The 18663-nt window shown below is 32.0% G+C and overlaps 3 protein-coding genes across 3 annotated transcripts; 1 reads left to right on the top strand and 2 right to left on the bottom strand.

Moving 5' to 3' along the window:
- Nucleotides 1-202: 202 nt before the first annotated feature.
- Nucleotides 203-2650, bottom strand: LOC149908966 (uncharacterized). The gene is made up of 3 exons (XM_090120546.1): nt 2108-2650; nt 1009-1156; nt 203-725 (listed from the first exon to the last, which is right to left on the bottom strand). The coding sequence occupies exons 1-3, from the start codon at nt 2295-2297 to the stop codon at nt 581-583; spliced, it is 483 nt and encodes a 160-aa protein (XP_089976672.1). The 5' UTR covers nt 2298-2650; the 3' UTR covers nt 203-580.
- Nucleotides 2651-4431: 1781 nt separating this feature from the next.
- On the bottom strand, nt 4432-7819 carry Tom70 (translocase of outer membrane 70). The gene is made up of 2 exons (XM_090120540.1): nt 6187-7819; nt 4432-5394 (listed from the first exon to the last, which is right to left on the bottom strand). Exons 1-2 carry the CDS (start codon nt 7674-7676, stop codon nt 5241-5243), a joined length of 1644 nt encoding a protein of 547 aa, XP_089976666.1. The 5' UTR covers nt 7677-7819; the 3' UTR covers nt 4432-5240.
- Nucleotides 7820-9693: 1874 nt separating this feature from the next.
- Nucleotides 9694-11729, top strand: mRpL48 (mitochondrial ribosomal protein L48). Its single transcript, XM_090101609.1, has 5 exons — nt 9694-9839; nt 9952-10065; nt 10424-10557; nt 10970-11072; nt 11470-11729. The coding sequence occupies exons 1-5, from the start codon at nt 9813-9815 to the stop codon at nt 11671-11673; spliced, it is 582 nt and encodes a 193-aa protein (XP_089957735.1). The 5' UTR covers nt 9694-9812; the 3' UTR covers nt 11674-11729.
- The last annotated feature ends 6934 nt before the right edge of the window (nt 11730-18663 follow it).

Here is an 18663-nt window from a genome sequence, read left to right as displayed (position 1 = left end):
AAAGTGGTTTTTTAATTTATAAATAACTTCTTTATTTATGCATTGTAATCTTTTTTCTAACATTGGTTACGTTAAACTAACATTGAACTAAAGGTATAACTAAACAATATCCAATAAAGTTAAAAAACCTACGAGAAATTTGCAAAAAACTTCAATTTTTTCCTTAATCTGTACAAGACTGGTGCCGTTACGTTAAGTCATTTATAAAATTCGTTTTATTTAACATTCCAATCATAGTTGCATGACTTTATCTTTTAAGAAATAGTTTAGATATACCGTGGCACTAATAAGCAGTCGGTCTCTAAGGAATCAAGAAATTTTTATATTTTTCTAATTATGTAGGCTTACATTGACACGTGTCCACAAAAAAAGATGTATGCGGTGCAGCGGACGCGGCCCACTAACACACAGTTTTTACCATCCTTTTCGTAGAAATACACTCAGGCAACTTAGATAAAGTGAAAGCTGCTTATAAACCGATAAAGTCAACATTTATTGCAGTTCACATTAACTACCAGATCGTGAATGAAGGCTATTAACTATTCCATCGTATTTTTTACTCAAACAAAGTACAAAACATTCATGGCTGTTCCTTAATGCTAGTATAATAAATCAGAAGGCTGACTATTGAAATTGAAAATGCAATTTGAAAACCATACGTTGAAGCTCCAGTATTGCACCAGTCAGCTTGACAAAAACAAACTTTATATTCAGCATCCGGTAATCTGAAAAAGATGGACATTAAAAATTAAATTGTATTCATAAAGAAATGTTGGTAATTCTAATTATGGTTGGTGACGTTAAAGCTTTACTTCCTTAGCATCTAGTATAAGTATTTATTTTTTATCATAGTTAACTACGTATAAATAAAAAAATTCTTTCCATTAATGTAAATGGTGTAGACCATTTACATAATGGAAAGGAAATTCGTAAGACAGATAGAAAATCGGCACTTGCCGGGTACACAAATGTTTGAGAATAATGGTAAATTAAATAAATATTCAAAACCTTTCATGTTTACAAGCCATAGCTCTGGTAGGAATTGTCATGGTTCTGGGAAAGAAATCATCTTTGCTGGTCTCGTAGCAGCCGCGTTGTACAATCCACGCATGCCTTGCACGTGCAGTCCAAGAGCGCACGAAGCACATTGTATTATCTTCAAAACAAAAGATCAATTAAAATAAAACCATTTAAATTTTATGCATTATATGAAAATTATTTAAATAGAATTTCATTAATTACTTAGTTAATTATCAGGAAGTTACTGGGCATATCTAACTAGAGACTAGACTAAAATAATAGGTATTTTATTTGATATAAGTAAATTGAAAACTGCGCATTTTATTCATTTTAATCAATGACTTAGTTAGTGATAATGAAATGAGTAGTTAAAGTAAGTGTATCATTTGTGGTTTAAAATATATTGAAATCTTTTCCTTGTATCAATCAATAGGTGCAAAGTGGGAAACTTTCAGATTTCTTATGCAGATACGAGTGCCAGAGTATTTCCGTGTATAGTATCAACGGATGACGGACCTAAATTCCAACACATTATGGGCATGATATACTATGGAATCGACAACAAATAAATACTTATTTGAAACGTAATACCTCCGGTGCAGTTAATCAATAGATATCGAGTTGAATTGAAGCCGATAAATGGTTTGGCAAAATCTCCTGCACAACCGGGCGTGTCGCGATACGTGGAGGAACAATTGAAACATAAAAGGCTGAAGGACCCTTTACATATGTATAGTAATAATATAAAAATGTACACAATATACATAATATTATATGCCGATAAAAATCTATAAACTACATATTCTGTAAATATGACATGTCTTAATAATAGATAAATAATTATTCTTAGCTCTCATTAGCTCTATTCTGCATTTTCAACAAAGAGGAAGAGATTTTATACCTATGTATATTATATTTTATTCTCAAGATTAATCGTATTAGGTTTACCCTAGGGTTGCCACGGTTTACCAATAGGTACGTACCATTGAGGAATCGTTTAGCCAATAAAAATAAAAAATACTAACACCAATTGTCATTGATTACCACTTTCAAGAGAGGAATGAAGGAATCTTATGACTAATCTTACCTTTACAAAATATTGTCGAAGAACAACGTAATTTTGCTACATTTCCTCGGCTCGCAGGGAAAAACGTTTTTCTATTAAAGGGGTCTTCACCATAACTTTTATGACTAAATGTACCGTTATAGCACAATAAACCTGTTGTTTTCTCAATACATATATAGATAAGCCATATTTGGCTAGTATATAAATTCATTGCTAACTGAAACCAACTAGATCAAAATGCTCAGGCCTCAGACATTCTGATCTATATTAAGCCATTTCAATTATTACTCGTAGAACGAATGGTATAACATTTGTCGTCGTCATCTGGTTGAATATGTATCTGATTGAATTACTAGGCTGAACGTTTATTTAAGAAGCGTCACATGACGTCCAACTAGTTATCGGATTGTAATTTGTTACATAGCCCTTTGAACAGAGCCGATAAGGACGTCAGAATTTACTTTTTCAAAACGTTCAAAAGAAGACGGTTGCGAGCCCACGTAGCTCCGCTTCGCGGGACTCTTATTTCTATATAGGTACATAGTTAAAAAACAACGAACCTAACCTAACCCACCTCCTTATCCAAACTAACAACTACGTTAAATTACGTTTAGTCAAGACGTTGCACGTTACATTCAACAACTCAGTACGTTAGTTCTCCTATAATCATTAATTTAATGTCGCCATTTAATGCGCGCTAGTCATACCTACAACCAAATAGCAGATTCAATCAAATGACTGCAACATATCTATAATCAAAATATAATTTTTTGGTTGCGGATCATTTTATGATGTTATATGATTTTTAAACTATGACCAAGAGGCTGTAGGTACTATGTACTAATAATTTGGACTCGCGACAGTCTAATTGGTCTAATACCTACCTGGCTGTGTCCGCACAGCGGTTTTTCACGTATTAAGTTGTTGAGTAGATAACTAAATTTTAAGTGCGTATTTTAAATTGCGTGTAAACACACAATTTAGTACTTAGCAAGTAAACTTGATAAATATAATTTTTCTGTTAAGTTGGTGGGCGGGCTTGTTACTTGACACGTTTGGACAGCCAATTACATAGAGCCAGTAATAATTATGCATAGGATAGGTATGTAGTATGTAAGTGGTAAGTACTATATTACTTGCTCTGTGATATGAAGTATGAACGGTCAAACGCGTAAAGGGAATAAATAATTACTATATAACTAATTGCTCTGTGTAAATAATAGCGAATACTTTAACTCAATCCATTCAGTGTATGTTGGAATCGTTTGAAGCACCCCACAAATGATGATCATGTCACAGATACTTATACATATTTATTGTGTTAAAGTGCCGTTTTTTTGCAAGTTTATTAATTTCGACTTGGGTTTTCCAGTCCTTTTGAAATCTACATAGGTAACTAATCTTTTTAAAATCAATAATAATTGGGTGTGTATTTCAAGGATTAAATTAAAACTAACTGAATAGTAAAACAACTAGAAGCATTTTATTGTATATATTTGAAGTTTTCATAAATTGATAACTATTCACTATCGGTGAGGTAACAACACTTGTAGAACCATATTAGCAAACTAACACTAATCCACATTGAAGGTGCATCTAACGTGAGTAGGTGCCCTACCTGTAAGCCACACTAAGAATTTGATAACAGTTAAAACACATAACTGACTAGTACGTTCAATAACTAATTTACTCGACACCTACACTTACATGTTGGATGCACCTCGCGTTTACCGCCGTTAAACTGCACGCATTCATATGAACAAAATTTCAAGTCTGTTGTGGGACTCTGAGATCTCCTTGTTTGGACCCAGTAAAGTAAATACTTCTTTCAATTTACTTTCTCTATAATAAGTAAACTACACAAACATTTTTTACAAGTGAAAAAGAATCGAACATACATAAATTTAAATCACTGTTCTCACTTTAGTTTTTGCGAGTTTATTTGAAAATGTGCATACATACCTCTATTTCCTTTTACATTCAAGTAAAACTAGCAGTGTTATGATTTACAAATTACAATATATTTAAGCAACACATACCAATGAATTTATGAATTTATCTGTACACAAAATCTTACTAATAACTAGCTGTTATTTATAGCTTGATATTTTCTCTCACTATTTAACTACTTATATATACATCAAAATTGCCTTTGATAATTTAATGAAATAAATGGCCAAAAACATAATTCACATATTCCAACACCTACAAGAAAGAAACGCTAATAATAATATATGTAGATATATATATTTCGATACAATTAAGTACTGTATTATTGCAAATAAAGATTGTCAGAAAGTACAGACTCGCAAGCGAGTTCGTTATAGTTATTACTAGTATATTCTATGATACTGCATTGAGAAGATAATTAATAAAGCTTTCTTTTTTAAGAGATAATTAAATATACTACTATGTAATATATAATATATATATTAAATAGAACTGTATCTACATATAGTACCTATATAATAATAATTTTTATTACGTCATTCAATCAATCAGATACCTCAATCCAACCTTTACAGCAGCTTGTTCACTAATTAATTATTTAAATGCCAACTTTTTCAGGAATTTTAACAAACTTCAATATGAAGTATGTTCATACAAATAAGAGACTTATGACGCTCTAACATACGTAAATTATAAAGCGCAACAATTTTAAGATAATAATAATTATTAAGATACATCGTACATACCTATTTAAACCAAAAATGTATAACAACGCTTGCATATTTTTTTAAAATTGTATTAATAAATAAATATAATATGTGATGATATTACTGCATAATATACACAAATACGATATACATAAGTATGATACACAATAATTGTTACATAAGCGGCGAGTTAACGGCGGCATCAATCGACAAACTAGTAATTTTCACAACGAGGCTAGAAAATCCAAAGTAGGGTTCATAGACATAAATAGTTATGTACAACAACAGTGAAGTAAGCACCATTTAATTTGATGGGCTTTATCAAATGCAATTTGAGCTTTTAAACGTTACTTTATATATACTCATACACATTTAGCAAACAATCAAAAGACGTATGGAAAATAAAATCATACGGAATAAATATTTTCCACCCTACTCTGACATTTACAACAAATTTACTAGAAGTACATTCTCGTTGTGTAGTTGTAGATGGTAGCCTAGCTTACAGTCCAGTCCAATCCCCAACGCTCTGATACCTTAAGTTGTGCAGCGGCTGCGTCCTTAAGACTGAATAAATGTGTCATTTCCAATTCTGTTTTGGCCAATGCAATGGCCTTTTCAAAAAGCTCCAGTGAACGCCGTAAGTTACCTCTGAAATTAGAAAAAGAAAAAAGCTTGTTTTAGTTATAATATTTAACTATAATATGGCCCTTGACGATCATTTGCAAAATAAAATTATTTAAACATGCATGGACCATAAAATTATACTTAAATATTCAATTGCAATTGCTGTCAATTGCTGTTGATGACTCATGATGTATTATGGCTTGCTATGTGTAACAATACCTATCTATAAAAATTGAATAGAAGTATTTTGACGATAACAAATGTATGTGATAGATAACAGGTATCAAGTTGACGCAATGAAGACATTCATAGTACATATATTTTGGATTGATATCTTAAAGACTGTCATAGATCTGGAAAATATCATTAGATTCTGCCTTTGTTATATAGTCATACTTGAGTTTACATTTTTACATTTTTTCATACATACATATTATATAAACAATATAATTGTATGTTGAATTAATTAGTGGCTTTTGAACTGTGAACATAATCCAATTATGTGAAATAGTTTCTACATGATGTGAGTGTAAGCATATCATTTACAATAAAAATTCCAAAGGGAATTATTTTGGCTTCAACTGATGTTCTAAAGTTATAGTGCATAATTGTAGTAACATTGAGTTTTGTAAAGTAATAATTATATCAATTATGTTATGATAATTTTATATAATTATCATGTACAGAGTAAAATTTTTATGAAATTGTATTATGATAAGATCAAATACCAGTCCACAATTCACATGTATGATATAGCTCATAGAAAATGTGCATAGAAATGTCTATTTAGAAAAAAATAACCAATAAACCACATACCTTTGAACTTCAATGGTGCCAAGAGTTTCATAAGCAAAATCACATTTATCATCCATTTCTATGGCTTTGTTAATTAACTTGACAGCCTTATCAAAGTCAGTGCTCTTCTGTAATTGCACAAGGCCTTTGTGGACATAGAGGGTTGCATTGTTTGGGTCTACTGCTAAGGCAGAATCAAATAATGCATCTGCCCTTCCCCACTCTTGCTGATCTGACAATACTTGGGCATACAGAATGTATGCTTCAGCGCACCTTGGGAATCTCTCCAATGCCTTTTCAAAGTCTGCCCTTACTTGATTCAAGGCTCCAATATTTTTGTGTAGTTGAGCATGTCTATAGTCAGCATAACACTTTTGAATGTAAGCAATAGAAAAGTCAGGGTTCAGCTCTACTGCCTTTGCAAATTCTGATGTAGCTTCATCCATCCGTTCTAATAAGAGATATACTTGTCCACGGTGATGATAAATGTCAGAGTTCCCAGAATCCAACTGAGCGGCGTTTGCAAAATCTTCAAGACACTTCTCTGTGTTTTCCAGTTGCGTGTAAAGAGAAGCACGTTTGATCAATGCATTCACTTTGACTTTCGTGTTGGCATCACTATCAATAACTTTACCCAAATCAACTTGAGCTTCTTCATGTCTACCAAGAAGAAGGTAGAAAGTAGCACGCAGGAGTAAGGCTTCATATTTATATTTGCCATCTGCATCCAATTCTTCAGTGCAAGCATTCACTACTGACTCATAATCTTGAGCATCAAGGGCATGTTTTGCTTTAGCGAAACCACCACTCTCCTTATCATCAAGACTAATTTTGGTGATTGGGTCTTCAGAAAATGCTGAAAAATAGGTTTTGATGAAATGTTTTGAAGGCATAACTGGGTTTCGCTTGGCTAATGCTTCTCGTGCATGTTGCCTTCCCAGTGCTTTCAGGATACGATCAGCATTTACTAGTGAACTCTGTACTTGAAATCGTTCCAAAATACAAGCTGAAGTGACATCTTCTAAAGCTAGGACAAGATCACCACTCTTTTCAGCAGCACGGGATCGGCGAAGATATGCTTTAACATACTTTTCATTCAATTTCAATGCAAATGTACAATCTTCTTTAACTTGATCCCACATTTCCCTTTTCTCATAGCAGGCCGAACGATTTTGATAGAACGTAGCCAAGTCAACGGGTCGGTCAGGTGGACAAGCTTCAATCGCTTCATTGTACAAAGATATCGCTTTATCATATTCGCCTGCATGAAATGCACGGTTTCCGGCACCCTTCAACTTCATAGCGCGGTCGATCGCACTTTCAGGAGCTTTTGCATTTTCTTCGTTATCTAATGAAATCGTTGTTTTCGCTTTGAGTTCAGCCTCCTTCTTTTTTTCCGGATCTTCAAATCTGTTTCTTAAATAAAGATAACCTAACCCGATAGCCAAAGGGGCACCAAGAAGGATAGCCAGCTGCCATTTAGGAAATGGTGTACTCCCCGTTGATGCCATCCTCTAAATATTGCAACGTATACTAATAAATCACCATTTATATTGTATGATATCTTCAAAAACTGAACTCTAAATTTTATAACTTTTACGCAAGTCCACCTAACCTTTTTTTATTTGACGCTTTGACACCGAAAAATAGATAAGATTAGAACAGCTTATAAATTTTTTACAGATAACACGTGATATTCCATTTGACATATATTTATTCTGTATTTTAATTATTCTGTATAAAAACAGCATGAAAAATGTTTATTTATAGAAATAAACTAATTTGACGATAAATTATCATGAAAATTGGAATCTTATCTCCATACAATAAATAAAATAGCGCAAACATGTATCTTGAATTTAAATTTACTTTTTAGCATTTTCTTAAGTTGGCTTGGGAAAAAAGTGGAAAAAAATAATCCTGTTTTCACTGACCTATTTTCTATTGGAAAACTAATTTTACGGACATATAGTACGACATAAAAGAGATGAAATTAATTATTTTGGAACTAATTCGTTTTTCATTACCTGGCAACCCTGAATTGGCAATGTAGCTGTCAAGTTGAATAAAAATTTGTTGTTTTTTTCGTGAAGTGGAGAATTATTGAGATAAAATTGTTATTTAGAACAAGAAATTTAAATAAAAAAGGAGACATCATGAAAAAGGTTAAACGTAGCGGTGTCCGTGATGTGGTGTATAAAGTTTTTATTCGGTGTTTGTCCGAATTTCAAGCTGGAAATTTATTGACTGATTTGGAAAACGTTTACAAACGTACAGCAGAATATACCGGTGAGATTTCATTTATTTTTGCTCAGTACTACGTAAAATAGAATATTCCATTAGTGACGAGTGTTTAATGTATGTATGTATGGCGATTATTACGTTTTCGCAATTTAATTTGAGGTTATTTGTATGTAAACAAAAACTAGTTTTTATAGTGCGACCAGCACAATTTGAGTCAAGAAGTTATATCCAATCCAACCAGCCTCAAATAAAGTACCTAGTTTAGATTTTACTACATAGTATAGTGATAACTGTTTTCATACAGCTATCTATCTATTAATCAATCAAACCATAAGAAAAAAAATCATATTTACTGTATCATATTTACAGATACTGAAGATGCCCCGTACCCTCTTGCCAGTACTTCGAAACAGAGTGATGATCAGTCCTTTGAAGGAGTAGAATATTTAGATTTTGATGAATTATATTAATGTACAAAATTTATCTACAAAAACAATAAAAATATGTGGTTTTCAAATCGCCTTGTTTTTTTCTACCCGACGGACCCAGAAAGAGGGTAATGTGTTTGAGCTGCATGTATGCTTGTTTGTTTGTATGTTTGATTCTATGTGCGCCTCTGCAGTCTAAGCACTTGACCGATTTTTATAAAATAACTAATTCCAAATACATTTAAGTAAAATTTGACCTAGGTAGGTCAATTAAAATACTAAAATAATGTATTTTTGTCTTAAATTTACACTATTGCTACAATGAAACAATTATAACGGTTTAAATCGCGGTATTTATTTTAGATCATATATATAGATTTTTGGATTTTTATTCTATAGTATCAAGATCGCTTGCGTCGCAGTATCAGTGTTGCTATATGAGCGACGGTGGCGCCCTCATTTATTTTCATCTCTTTTGTGTCGCACTGTATTTACCTACAGAACTCAAATTTATAAAAACCTTTGTAACGTTTAGAATATATTATATTTTATATGTATAAGATAAACAAAAATATAAACAAAAAATTTTCATGCATAATAATTAATTATGATATTTTTCCGCTTAGATCATTAAGTTTAAAAATGCACTTAGATTTTCCCACCAGTTTCCCACGGATTTTCCCATTCTTCCTGGTAAGATAAAATAGATAATAAAACAAGAGATGAAACAATTTTGTTTATTTCATAACCATTTCATAGGTACCTACACATTTGATATCTGTAAGAAAATTAAAAAAAAAATACTGTCATCGTCTCAAATGACAGTTGTCAGTTGTCATTTTCCATTGGACAATCATTTACATCATTTACATTCAGCATGTGTATGTATTTTTAAATTAAAAAAATATTTATTATTTAATTAATATCATAATTATCTTTAAATATTCTTAAGATAATATTGTTCCTCCCGATAAAATGTTTGCCTCAAAAATTTATAAATATGTAAGTAAATAATATATAATTAGCACTCGCATTGAAATGTTGAAATACATAATAATAATTGTACCTACTTTTGAAGTCTAGTCTTTTAATATTCTTTACCCCTATTTTACAGACTAGAGTTGCGTCGTTATTAAAATTTAATAAAAATGTTACGGCACAATCAAGTTCTCTATTTGGACAACAAAAACGGCTCAAGAGTGATTTATATGAACCCGACTATTTGATCGTAAGTATAAAGTGGTAACTTAATAAATCAGATATTTCACATTTATAATATAAGTAAAAGGTTTGGATTCTGTCTCAAACTTTTTTTTACAAGATGAGTGTCTGATCTTCCATCCTATCAGACTATGATATAAAAAGTGCCATAGAAAGTGTGGTTTAAAGTGAGCTTTAATGATTATTAAAGCAATAAATAAAATAAAGCTTTGCCACTGACATTTATATTGTAGCTTTCTACTAGTAAGATAATTTTCAATATTGAAGAAAACGTTTTTGAAAATAACCATCACAATTGACATAAAAAATGAAAATTATCACTTTTTAATTTGGGTATATTTTTTAATTAAAAGTAACATTTACAGAGTATGGAACCAGACGAACCTGTTTATGATTGCTTAAATATACAACTAAAAGGATATGACTACACATTGTTAGAAAATTGCCAAAAAGAAATCCATAGATATGCTGAAGTAATGGGTATACAAGTAGATGAATGGTATGTATGATGTATTTCTTTCCTGTATAGAATTTCCATCCAAAATTTCCAGCTATTAAGAGCTGTTGTCCGCAGCTTCGTCCACATGTTCAATAATATTTTTCATCATAGTGGATATTTGCATGCCAAACTTTGGCCAATCTGTCCAGTACTTTCGGCTGTATGTTGATAGATAGAATTAAAAATAAAAGTTAGGTACTAACACTCTCGTCTATATAACCCCTTTATGATAAAGTTTGTATTTGCAATAGAAACAGATGTGTCTGTTGTTTTTAAATGTGAAGTAAATGTTTAAAAAAAGTAGTTTCATAATATGGGTATCATGGGGCTATTTTATTTTTTTAATTTGGATTTAAAACTTTAAGGTTAAAACTAGTGTCAAGTGTCAAACTCAATTTTTTTTTATTTACAGTTGGGCAACACCTGCTAAACAATTAAAAATACAACGGTTTAAACCTGGTGGAACAGCTATTGATTCAGAATACCAATTAAATATTTATGAAAGGAATGTTCAGGTATGTAGACTGTAATATAAATACATAAATACATTTAACATAATATAGTAAAAAAATCTATACCTATATAAAATTAAAATATCGCTTTTTCGTAAATATAAGAACTTGCCTGCAGTACAGCAGATAGTAATAGGCTTGATTTTATCATATTATAATTGTACTAATTTTCCACTTGTGGTTATGCAATATGCCCACATAGAGAAAGGAAACCCCCATTCCTGTGGTATTTTTGGGAAAAATCTATCTGAGTATCTTATGGAATTAAATACTTTTTAATGGAATTTAATAATAATAAATTAATAATATGAGTGCTTTATTGAATAATAATAATATTGTTAAATGCATATTCTCTGTATTCTTCCTTATAACAAACCTTTAAAAACGGTATTATTTTTAGGTGGTAGACGTACCCGCATGGGCACTAGGAACATTATTGCGAGTGTCACGCGCCCTTTTACCAGAGGGTTGTACGCTTAACGTTCATGAACATACAATTGAACATGAAGACATTCGATATGTGCCTGATAATGAACTACTCGACCTTAAACAGCAACTAGAGGATATGGGAGGCAGCCGCCCTGAAAAGAAGAAGAGGAGATAGTGTGAACTAGTCTTAATAATGTAGATTATAGGTGAATAAATAGGTTTGAACATGTTTATGGTTTTTTTATTTATATTGCTCCTCTGTGACGTGTTTTTTCACTGTTTGTAGGTAAGTGAGATTTTTTGGAAAATAGTTACAAATTATGAGTATATTTATTTATTCATGTTTATTATTAAATCTATACTAATATTTTTGAAGCTGAAGAGTTTTTTTTTAAAGAAATGTGCTGAAATAATAAGCCATCCAATCTCATTCTTAATAAATCTTTCATTTGAAACAGGTATATATCCTACTATGTTGAAATACTCGGTAGTAAAACCAATGTTTAAAAAAGATAATCCCCGAGATCTAAATAACTATAGACCCATAACACTGATACCTATCATAGCTAAAATATTTGAAAAGGCTATAATTAAAAGGTTAAACAGCTTTTTTGAAAAAAACAAAATTCTCTCAAATATGCAATTTGGATTTCGAAACGGTAGTTCCACGACATTAGCTTGCTTTAATATGACGAAACTTATAATGGACAGTCTTAATGACAAAATACCCATTAATGCCCTATTGCTTGATATGTCTAAGGCATTTGACAACGTAAATCATAGCAAGTTACTCTATAAACTCTATAATTATGGTATAAGAGGAAAAGCATATGACTTAATGGATTCGTACCTGAGTGATAGACAACAATGCACTGAAATTACGAAAATTGATGGAAATTTGAAACGCACTTACTGCTCTAAGTACAGAAACATTGAACGAGGTGTGCCTCAAGGCAGTATAATAGGTCCATTTTTATTTTTGACGTATATCAATGATCTGCCAATGTATCTCGACTGTCCATGTGTTTTGTATGCGGACGATACGACTATTTTTGTGCAGTGTACCAATGTTAATACATACGAAACAGAAATAAACAATATACTTCAAAAAACAATACATTGGTTACAATCCAATAATCTTCAAGTAAATTTACAAAAAACAAATTTTATTCAGTTCTGCCCGTATAATGGAATAACTCATAACCTAACAGTAAAATACAAAGAACATATAATACAAGAAGTCGAAACAGCTAAATTTCTTGGGGTAATCTATGATAAACACTGTAACTGGAAGTCGCATATTGATATGGTCTGCACGAAGCTTGATAGATTTGTTTATGTAATAAGGCGGTTAAGACAGACGATATCAAGGGAAGCAGCGATAACGGCCTACTACGGCTATGTATCATCAGTCTTGTCATATGGTATTATAATTTGGGGCAATTCGGTTGAGTTTGACAGAGCATTTAAATTACAAAAAAAGTGCATAAGAGCTATTTGTAATGTTGGGCCTACTGTGAGTTGTAGGGAACTTTTTAAAAACTTGAGAATCCTGCCTCTTGCATGTATATATATCAAAGAAATTTGTATTTTCATAAAAAAAAATCCTCAATATTTTAAACTTAATAAAGAAATTGGAAAATTAACAAGATATCCAAACAAATTGTTTTTACCGAGGCCTAAATTAACTTTGTACAAAAAAAATGTTCCTTACATAGGTATTCAGATATTTAATAAAATTCCAAAAGACCTGCAAGGGGTTCCTCTTCCAGGATTTAAAAATAAATTAATTAAATACTTGTTAGAGAATTGTTTTTACAACTTAAATGAATTTCTGTATAATATGAAAAATGTATAAATAATAATATAAAATAATGATTTTGATATTTGATTGACTGTATGACTATGATTTATGTATAAAACTAATTTTAACTGACAATACTCCTGACTCGTCTTATTAAATTGTAACTAACTTATCATTCTCATTCATTTTGTGAATTAATAATAATTATTGTATGCTATGTAACTATAGTAAAAACATGAATGTTCCTTAATTTTCATCTTAATATCTTTGTATGTACCATGTTTTTATGCAATAAATGATTTATTTATTTATTTATTTATTTATTTATTTTTTTGTTTGAACGCGCTAATCTCAAGAACTACTGGTCTAATTTGAAAAATTCTTTGTTGTTGGATAGCCCATTTATCGAGGAAGGGTATAGGCTATATCATCACGAACAAGAGCGGAGCACTGCGGGTAAAACCGTAAGGCACAGCTAGTATAGAATAATTTGAATGAGTTCAAGCGTTGTCACAGGTTTAAATTTCAGGTTTAAATTCACAAGGTGTAAATTTTGAATCAATTCCGTCCGTCGCTCGTTTCGTACAAACGTAAAGGTGAAGCTTCAAGCTAGTAGACGCATGTTAATAAATAAGTCTAATAACAAAGATGGAAGACACGTAAATAAAAGCCATAAGTATAAAATTTATTTTTATGACCTTATGCAGAACATTTATAAAAGATTGGTAAATAACGTTTATCGAAAAAAACCTTACTCTAGGTCTAGGGTTCCGATCACACAGACCGGCTCAGAGAGGAGAGCAGATTCTCATCACGATGAAAACTGAGTTTTTAGTATTTGTAGCATGGACTAATAGAATATATTCTATTAGTCCATGATTTGTAGTAAGGTTTTTTTTGCGTGTTTTGACATTAAGAATGCTTGAACGCGCTTGGTGTGAAATAATAAGAGGAGCTGACCGGCTCCGATCGCGTACTTTTTCTCGTTCGCGCAGCCGTTCGGCTCCGATTGCATGCGCATCCGCATTCAGATAGCTTCCAGCCGGTCTATGTGAAATAGTTGGCGGCTCCGCGCCGACCAACTCCAAGCGTAGATATACAATCCGGTCTGTGTGAAAAGAAAAATGCGCGCCGATATGTATGAAAGGACCCCTATGCGGTGGTAAGGAGGGCACTGGTCGGAAAAGTATCAAATTCAGGAATATTACTACTTGACGATAATTATCTCTTATATATAAAAATGAATCGCAAAATGTGTTGGTAAGCGCATAACTCGAAACCGGCTGAAGCGATTTCGATAATTCTTTTTTTATTATATTCCTTGAAGTACGAGGATGGTTCCTATGTAGAGAAAACGTAAACATGTACCACGGGCGAAGCCGGGGCGGACCGCTAGTTATTTATAAAAATAAGCCTGGTACTGATAAAATTGTTAACGGTTAAATTGTTTTCTTTATTAATAGGTATATGCATTCGTTTGGGTATGGCGTTGTAAAGCGCGTCACACACGGTGAAGATACTATAATATTTTATCTTAAGATACTGTAATATTTTATATTACAGTATCTTAAGGTATCAAGTATCAGCGTTCTGACCATCATTTTTCTTTTTGTCATTGCGTACTAAGACCCCTGTAGAACCGCCATCCTGTTACAAATGACCCACAAAATTTCGGCTTATTGGTAACAGGATGGCGGTTCTACAGGGGTGGAAGATAAAATGGCGGAAGATAAAATAGGTATTATAGTATCTTCACCGTGTGTGACGCTTAAGAGTTATACCGGAGAAGCAGGCATTTATCTCCGTATTTATCGACGATCGGCACTATTTTTGTGAAACAATGCCATTGATTTCCTATAGTAACTAGGTAGTTATTGTGTAATCAAATTGCAAAAGAACTACAATACTGGGAAAAGTAATCAAATAATTTGTCTCATCATCTTTTAATAACTACTTAGGTACATTTAAATATATAGGTACTGAAGGTGATTGCTCATTCGCACTAAAAAATACTCTATCTTGCGAAATTACTCTGCTGTTTACGACGATGTTTGAATTTGAATTTGATGTCGCGTCTAAATCGCTCAACCGCGGATTTCCATGAACTATCATCGCCATCGATGAAATGCCATCGAGTTCCTGAGTGATAACGAGCGGAAAATTTATAAGGTACCAAATAAGTTATATTATACAAGTTCAATTGTATTTTAATGATTTGATTTGAAAGCTACCAAGTAGGTAGGTATATACTTTAGTATAATGTCAGTACCTATTTGATTTTATAAGCAAGCAACAGTGATATCTGCTTGTGATTGATTTGCAAACAAAGTAATAACACTGGTCTATAATAACCTGTATTATTTCGGAATACCTACCTCGACTGAACCTTTAATCATATTTCACGATCTACCTAGTACCTCTAATATGTACCTATTAAATAGCTTTAACATAACTGGAGCAATTACCCTTTCTCCGCATGCAATCGCTGATTTTGACGTTTCATTTTGCGACACGCCTATGAAATTGCAATAGCACCTTTAGGTTTCCCGTTTGGGTAAGCTAATGATGTATTGAGAACAATCTGATATTGTATGAAATATAACTCGAGCAACACCTAGCTATCGAAATCAATCCAGAATACTTTGAGTACGTTCCATTTACCTCTAGTATTTATTATAACTATTAGATAATATTATACAATTCGTCTGTGTATTTACATGTCAGAATCAATCAGTAACTGAAAGAGCATGTTTATTTAGTATTTTGCAATCGTTTGCTGCGATTCCTAATTATTTATCTAAGTCTATCCATGACCCGCATCTACCAGGCGGATCGTCGTCGCTTAGTCACATTTGCAGTAAATATTCAGGGCGCGCACCTCACTCAGTGTCAATGGACCCTGGTCTCATCTTGCAATCTAAGCCTGAATTTTATCTGAGGTATTTCGTATGTTAAGTAGAGGACTTGTATTTGTATGTTTCGAAACTATTATTCCAAGTATTCGATAAGGGATGTTTATGTTTATAAATTCCTTATTTATTGCAACGTGTATAATATACACAGTCTATCTCCCAGGAATTCCACTCAATATTGTAATAGATTTAAATTAAAACTTATTTCTATATCCCCAATTGTAATTTATATTATTGCTGCAGAAAGTTCAACCGAAATATACGGTACCGATGACTAGGATTAAATTGTTATTATGAAGATGCTCCAACATTATTGAAATATGGTAATAATTGTGCTTGATCTACATCCGAATTGCACCTATCATCGCAATTGCAAAAGTGCCTTTCAATGGTTGGGTAATAATATGCTTACCAATTGCATATAAGGTAGGTACTCTCAAAAACCATTAAATCATCCAATGTACGATACTTTATTATGATGCACATAATATTATGAAATAACGGAATGCTTCAGGACATTATTTAACAGCTAATTTATGAGAACATTACTTCGCTACGATTGTTACGTATTAATGTGTAAAATATTATGTGACACTTTAATCGATGCTTACTTTCTGTTTTGTAACATATACCTATCACATAATTTGCATGATTTCGGTAAATTAATCAATGTACCTATTTGTTTTATTTTTGAAAGTAGTAAGGTCGTAAACTTATAACCTCAATAGTGAGATACAAAGTGATTATATTTAATGTTATTTTTATACAAGTTATCCTCAACTACATTACTTCCAAATTAGCTTTAGATACCTTTTTATAGTAAACCTTATTATTTTTTTCTAAGTTAAGTATTACTAGTGAAATCTATAAGGAACGAGGCAATGACTATTCATTGCCTATGTATAATTTAGGTCAGTATGAAAATCGGTCTAGCCGTTTCGAAGAGGAGCTCGAACACTTTTTTTTACATTTATTTATTCAATTAGAAGCACTTTCGAATCGTCATTAGGTACCTACATATTTTTAACATTTACCACCGATTCGGAAAGCAGTATTTATGGAGAAGAACCGGCAAGAAACTTCACAGTTGCTCTTTTAAATGATAAATCATGTCAATATTAACAATTCAATTATTTTACATAATATGTTTTGTTAGGTATTAGATATATGGATTGTATAAAAGTTTTGTTGCGACTTGCCGTCATTAGATAAGATTGCGACAGCGTGTTTTTTAATCTATACATCCATACTAATATTATAAATGCGAAAGTAACTCTGTCTGTCTGTCTGTTACTCAATCACGCCTAAACTACTGAACCAATTTGCATGAAATTTAGTATGGAGATATTTTGATACCCATACACATTTATAATACATTTATAAGTAAAACAAAGTCGCTTACCGCTGTCTGTCCCTACAGCCTACATATGCTTAGATCCGTCATCCCTATAAGACAACGCAACGGATTTAATGCGTTTTTTTGATAAATTGATAAGAGTGTTTCTAGAGGATGATTTATTATATACCTATATGTATTTTACATGCATAATTGTACCTGAGCGAAGCCGGGGAGGACATTATTTTTATTGGTTCCAACTTCCAACATCTAAGTCGAGCTAAATAAAACGGTCACACTTACCTACGTGCTTATACTACCTATAAGCTTCTATGAAAATATGTTGCACGCTTTTGGTAACGTGTTTAAAAATTAAAAAATTTTCAACGTTGTTAAATAATAAAGATTAAAAATTATATCTTATATGTAATCAAAAAGGTCATAATCGGTCACGTTTTGATGAACTTAATCGTAAGATTGCGATTTTAACCTTGTACCTTAGACAAAATAATATTCTCGTATATCGTAAATTATTATAATTACAAAGTGTTTACTCGCATTAGTGACCTTCTCTGAATATGTTGCATGTTGAATGATTTCACAACTTCATGACTAGATAGGTCTTTTAAAAGTTCGTACGGATACATATTACCGGCCATATCCCATTCCATAATGCACATATTATTCAAAGAGCGTAGATCATCTCATATATTAATTGTTAATATTAATCCTCATATCCCTGAAAAGAATATTTAAACAAATCTTTCTTTATGTTTTTTCTACCCACAAGTCACAACACACAAAAGCAGCTTTTGTGTGTTTTTGAAAAGCTTTTGAAAAGCTCTACATCATCACTACATAGTATAAAACAAAGTCGCTTTCTCTGTCCCTATGTCCCATTGTATGCTTAAATCTTTAAAACTGCGCAACGGATTTTGATGCGGTTTTTTTAATAGATAGAGTGATTCAAGAGGAAGGTTTTAGTAGGTAGGTATATAATTTATTAGGTTTTAGACGAAGCGGGCGAAGCCGCGGGTGGTAAGCTAGTATTATATAATTTTAAATCTTTGAAGGTAGATAAATTTTTATCTTATCTACTAAATGCTGAAATGG

This window comes from Colias eurytheme, chromosome 4 (assembly GCF_061535395.1).
Source record: "Colias eurytheme isolate Ceu_HAF_F1 chromosome 4, ilColEury1 Martin Lab GWU primary, whole genome shotgun sequence".
NCBI classification, from domain to species: domain Eukaryota; kingdom Metazoa; phylum Arthropoda; class Insecta; order Lepidoptera; family Pieridae; genus Colias; species Colias eurytheme.
This window is presented reverse-complemented; position numbering and strand designations above follow the sequence as displayed.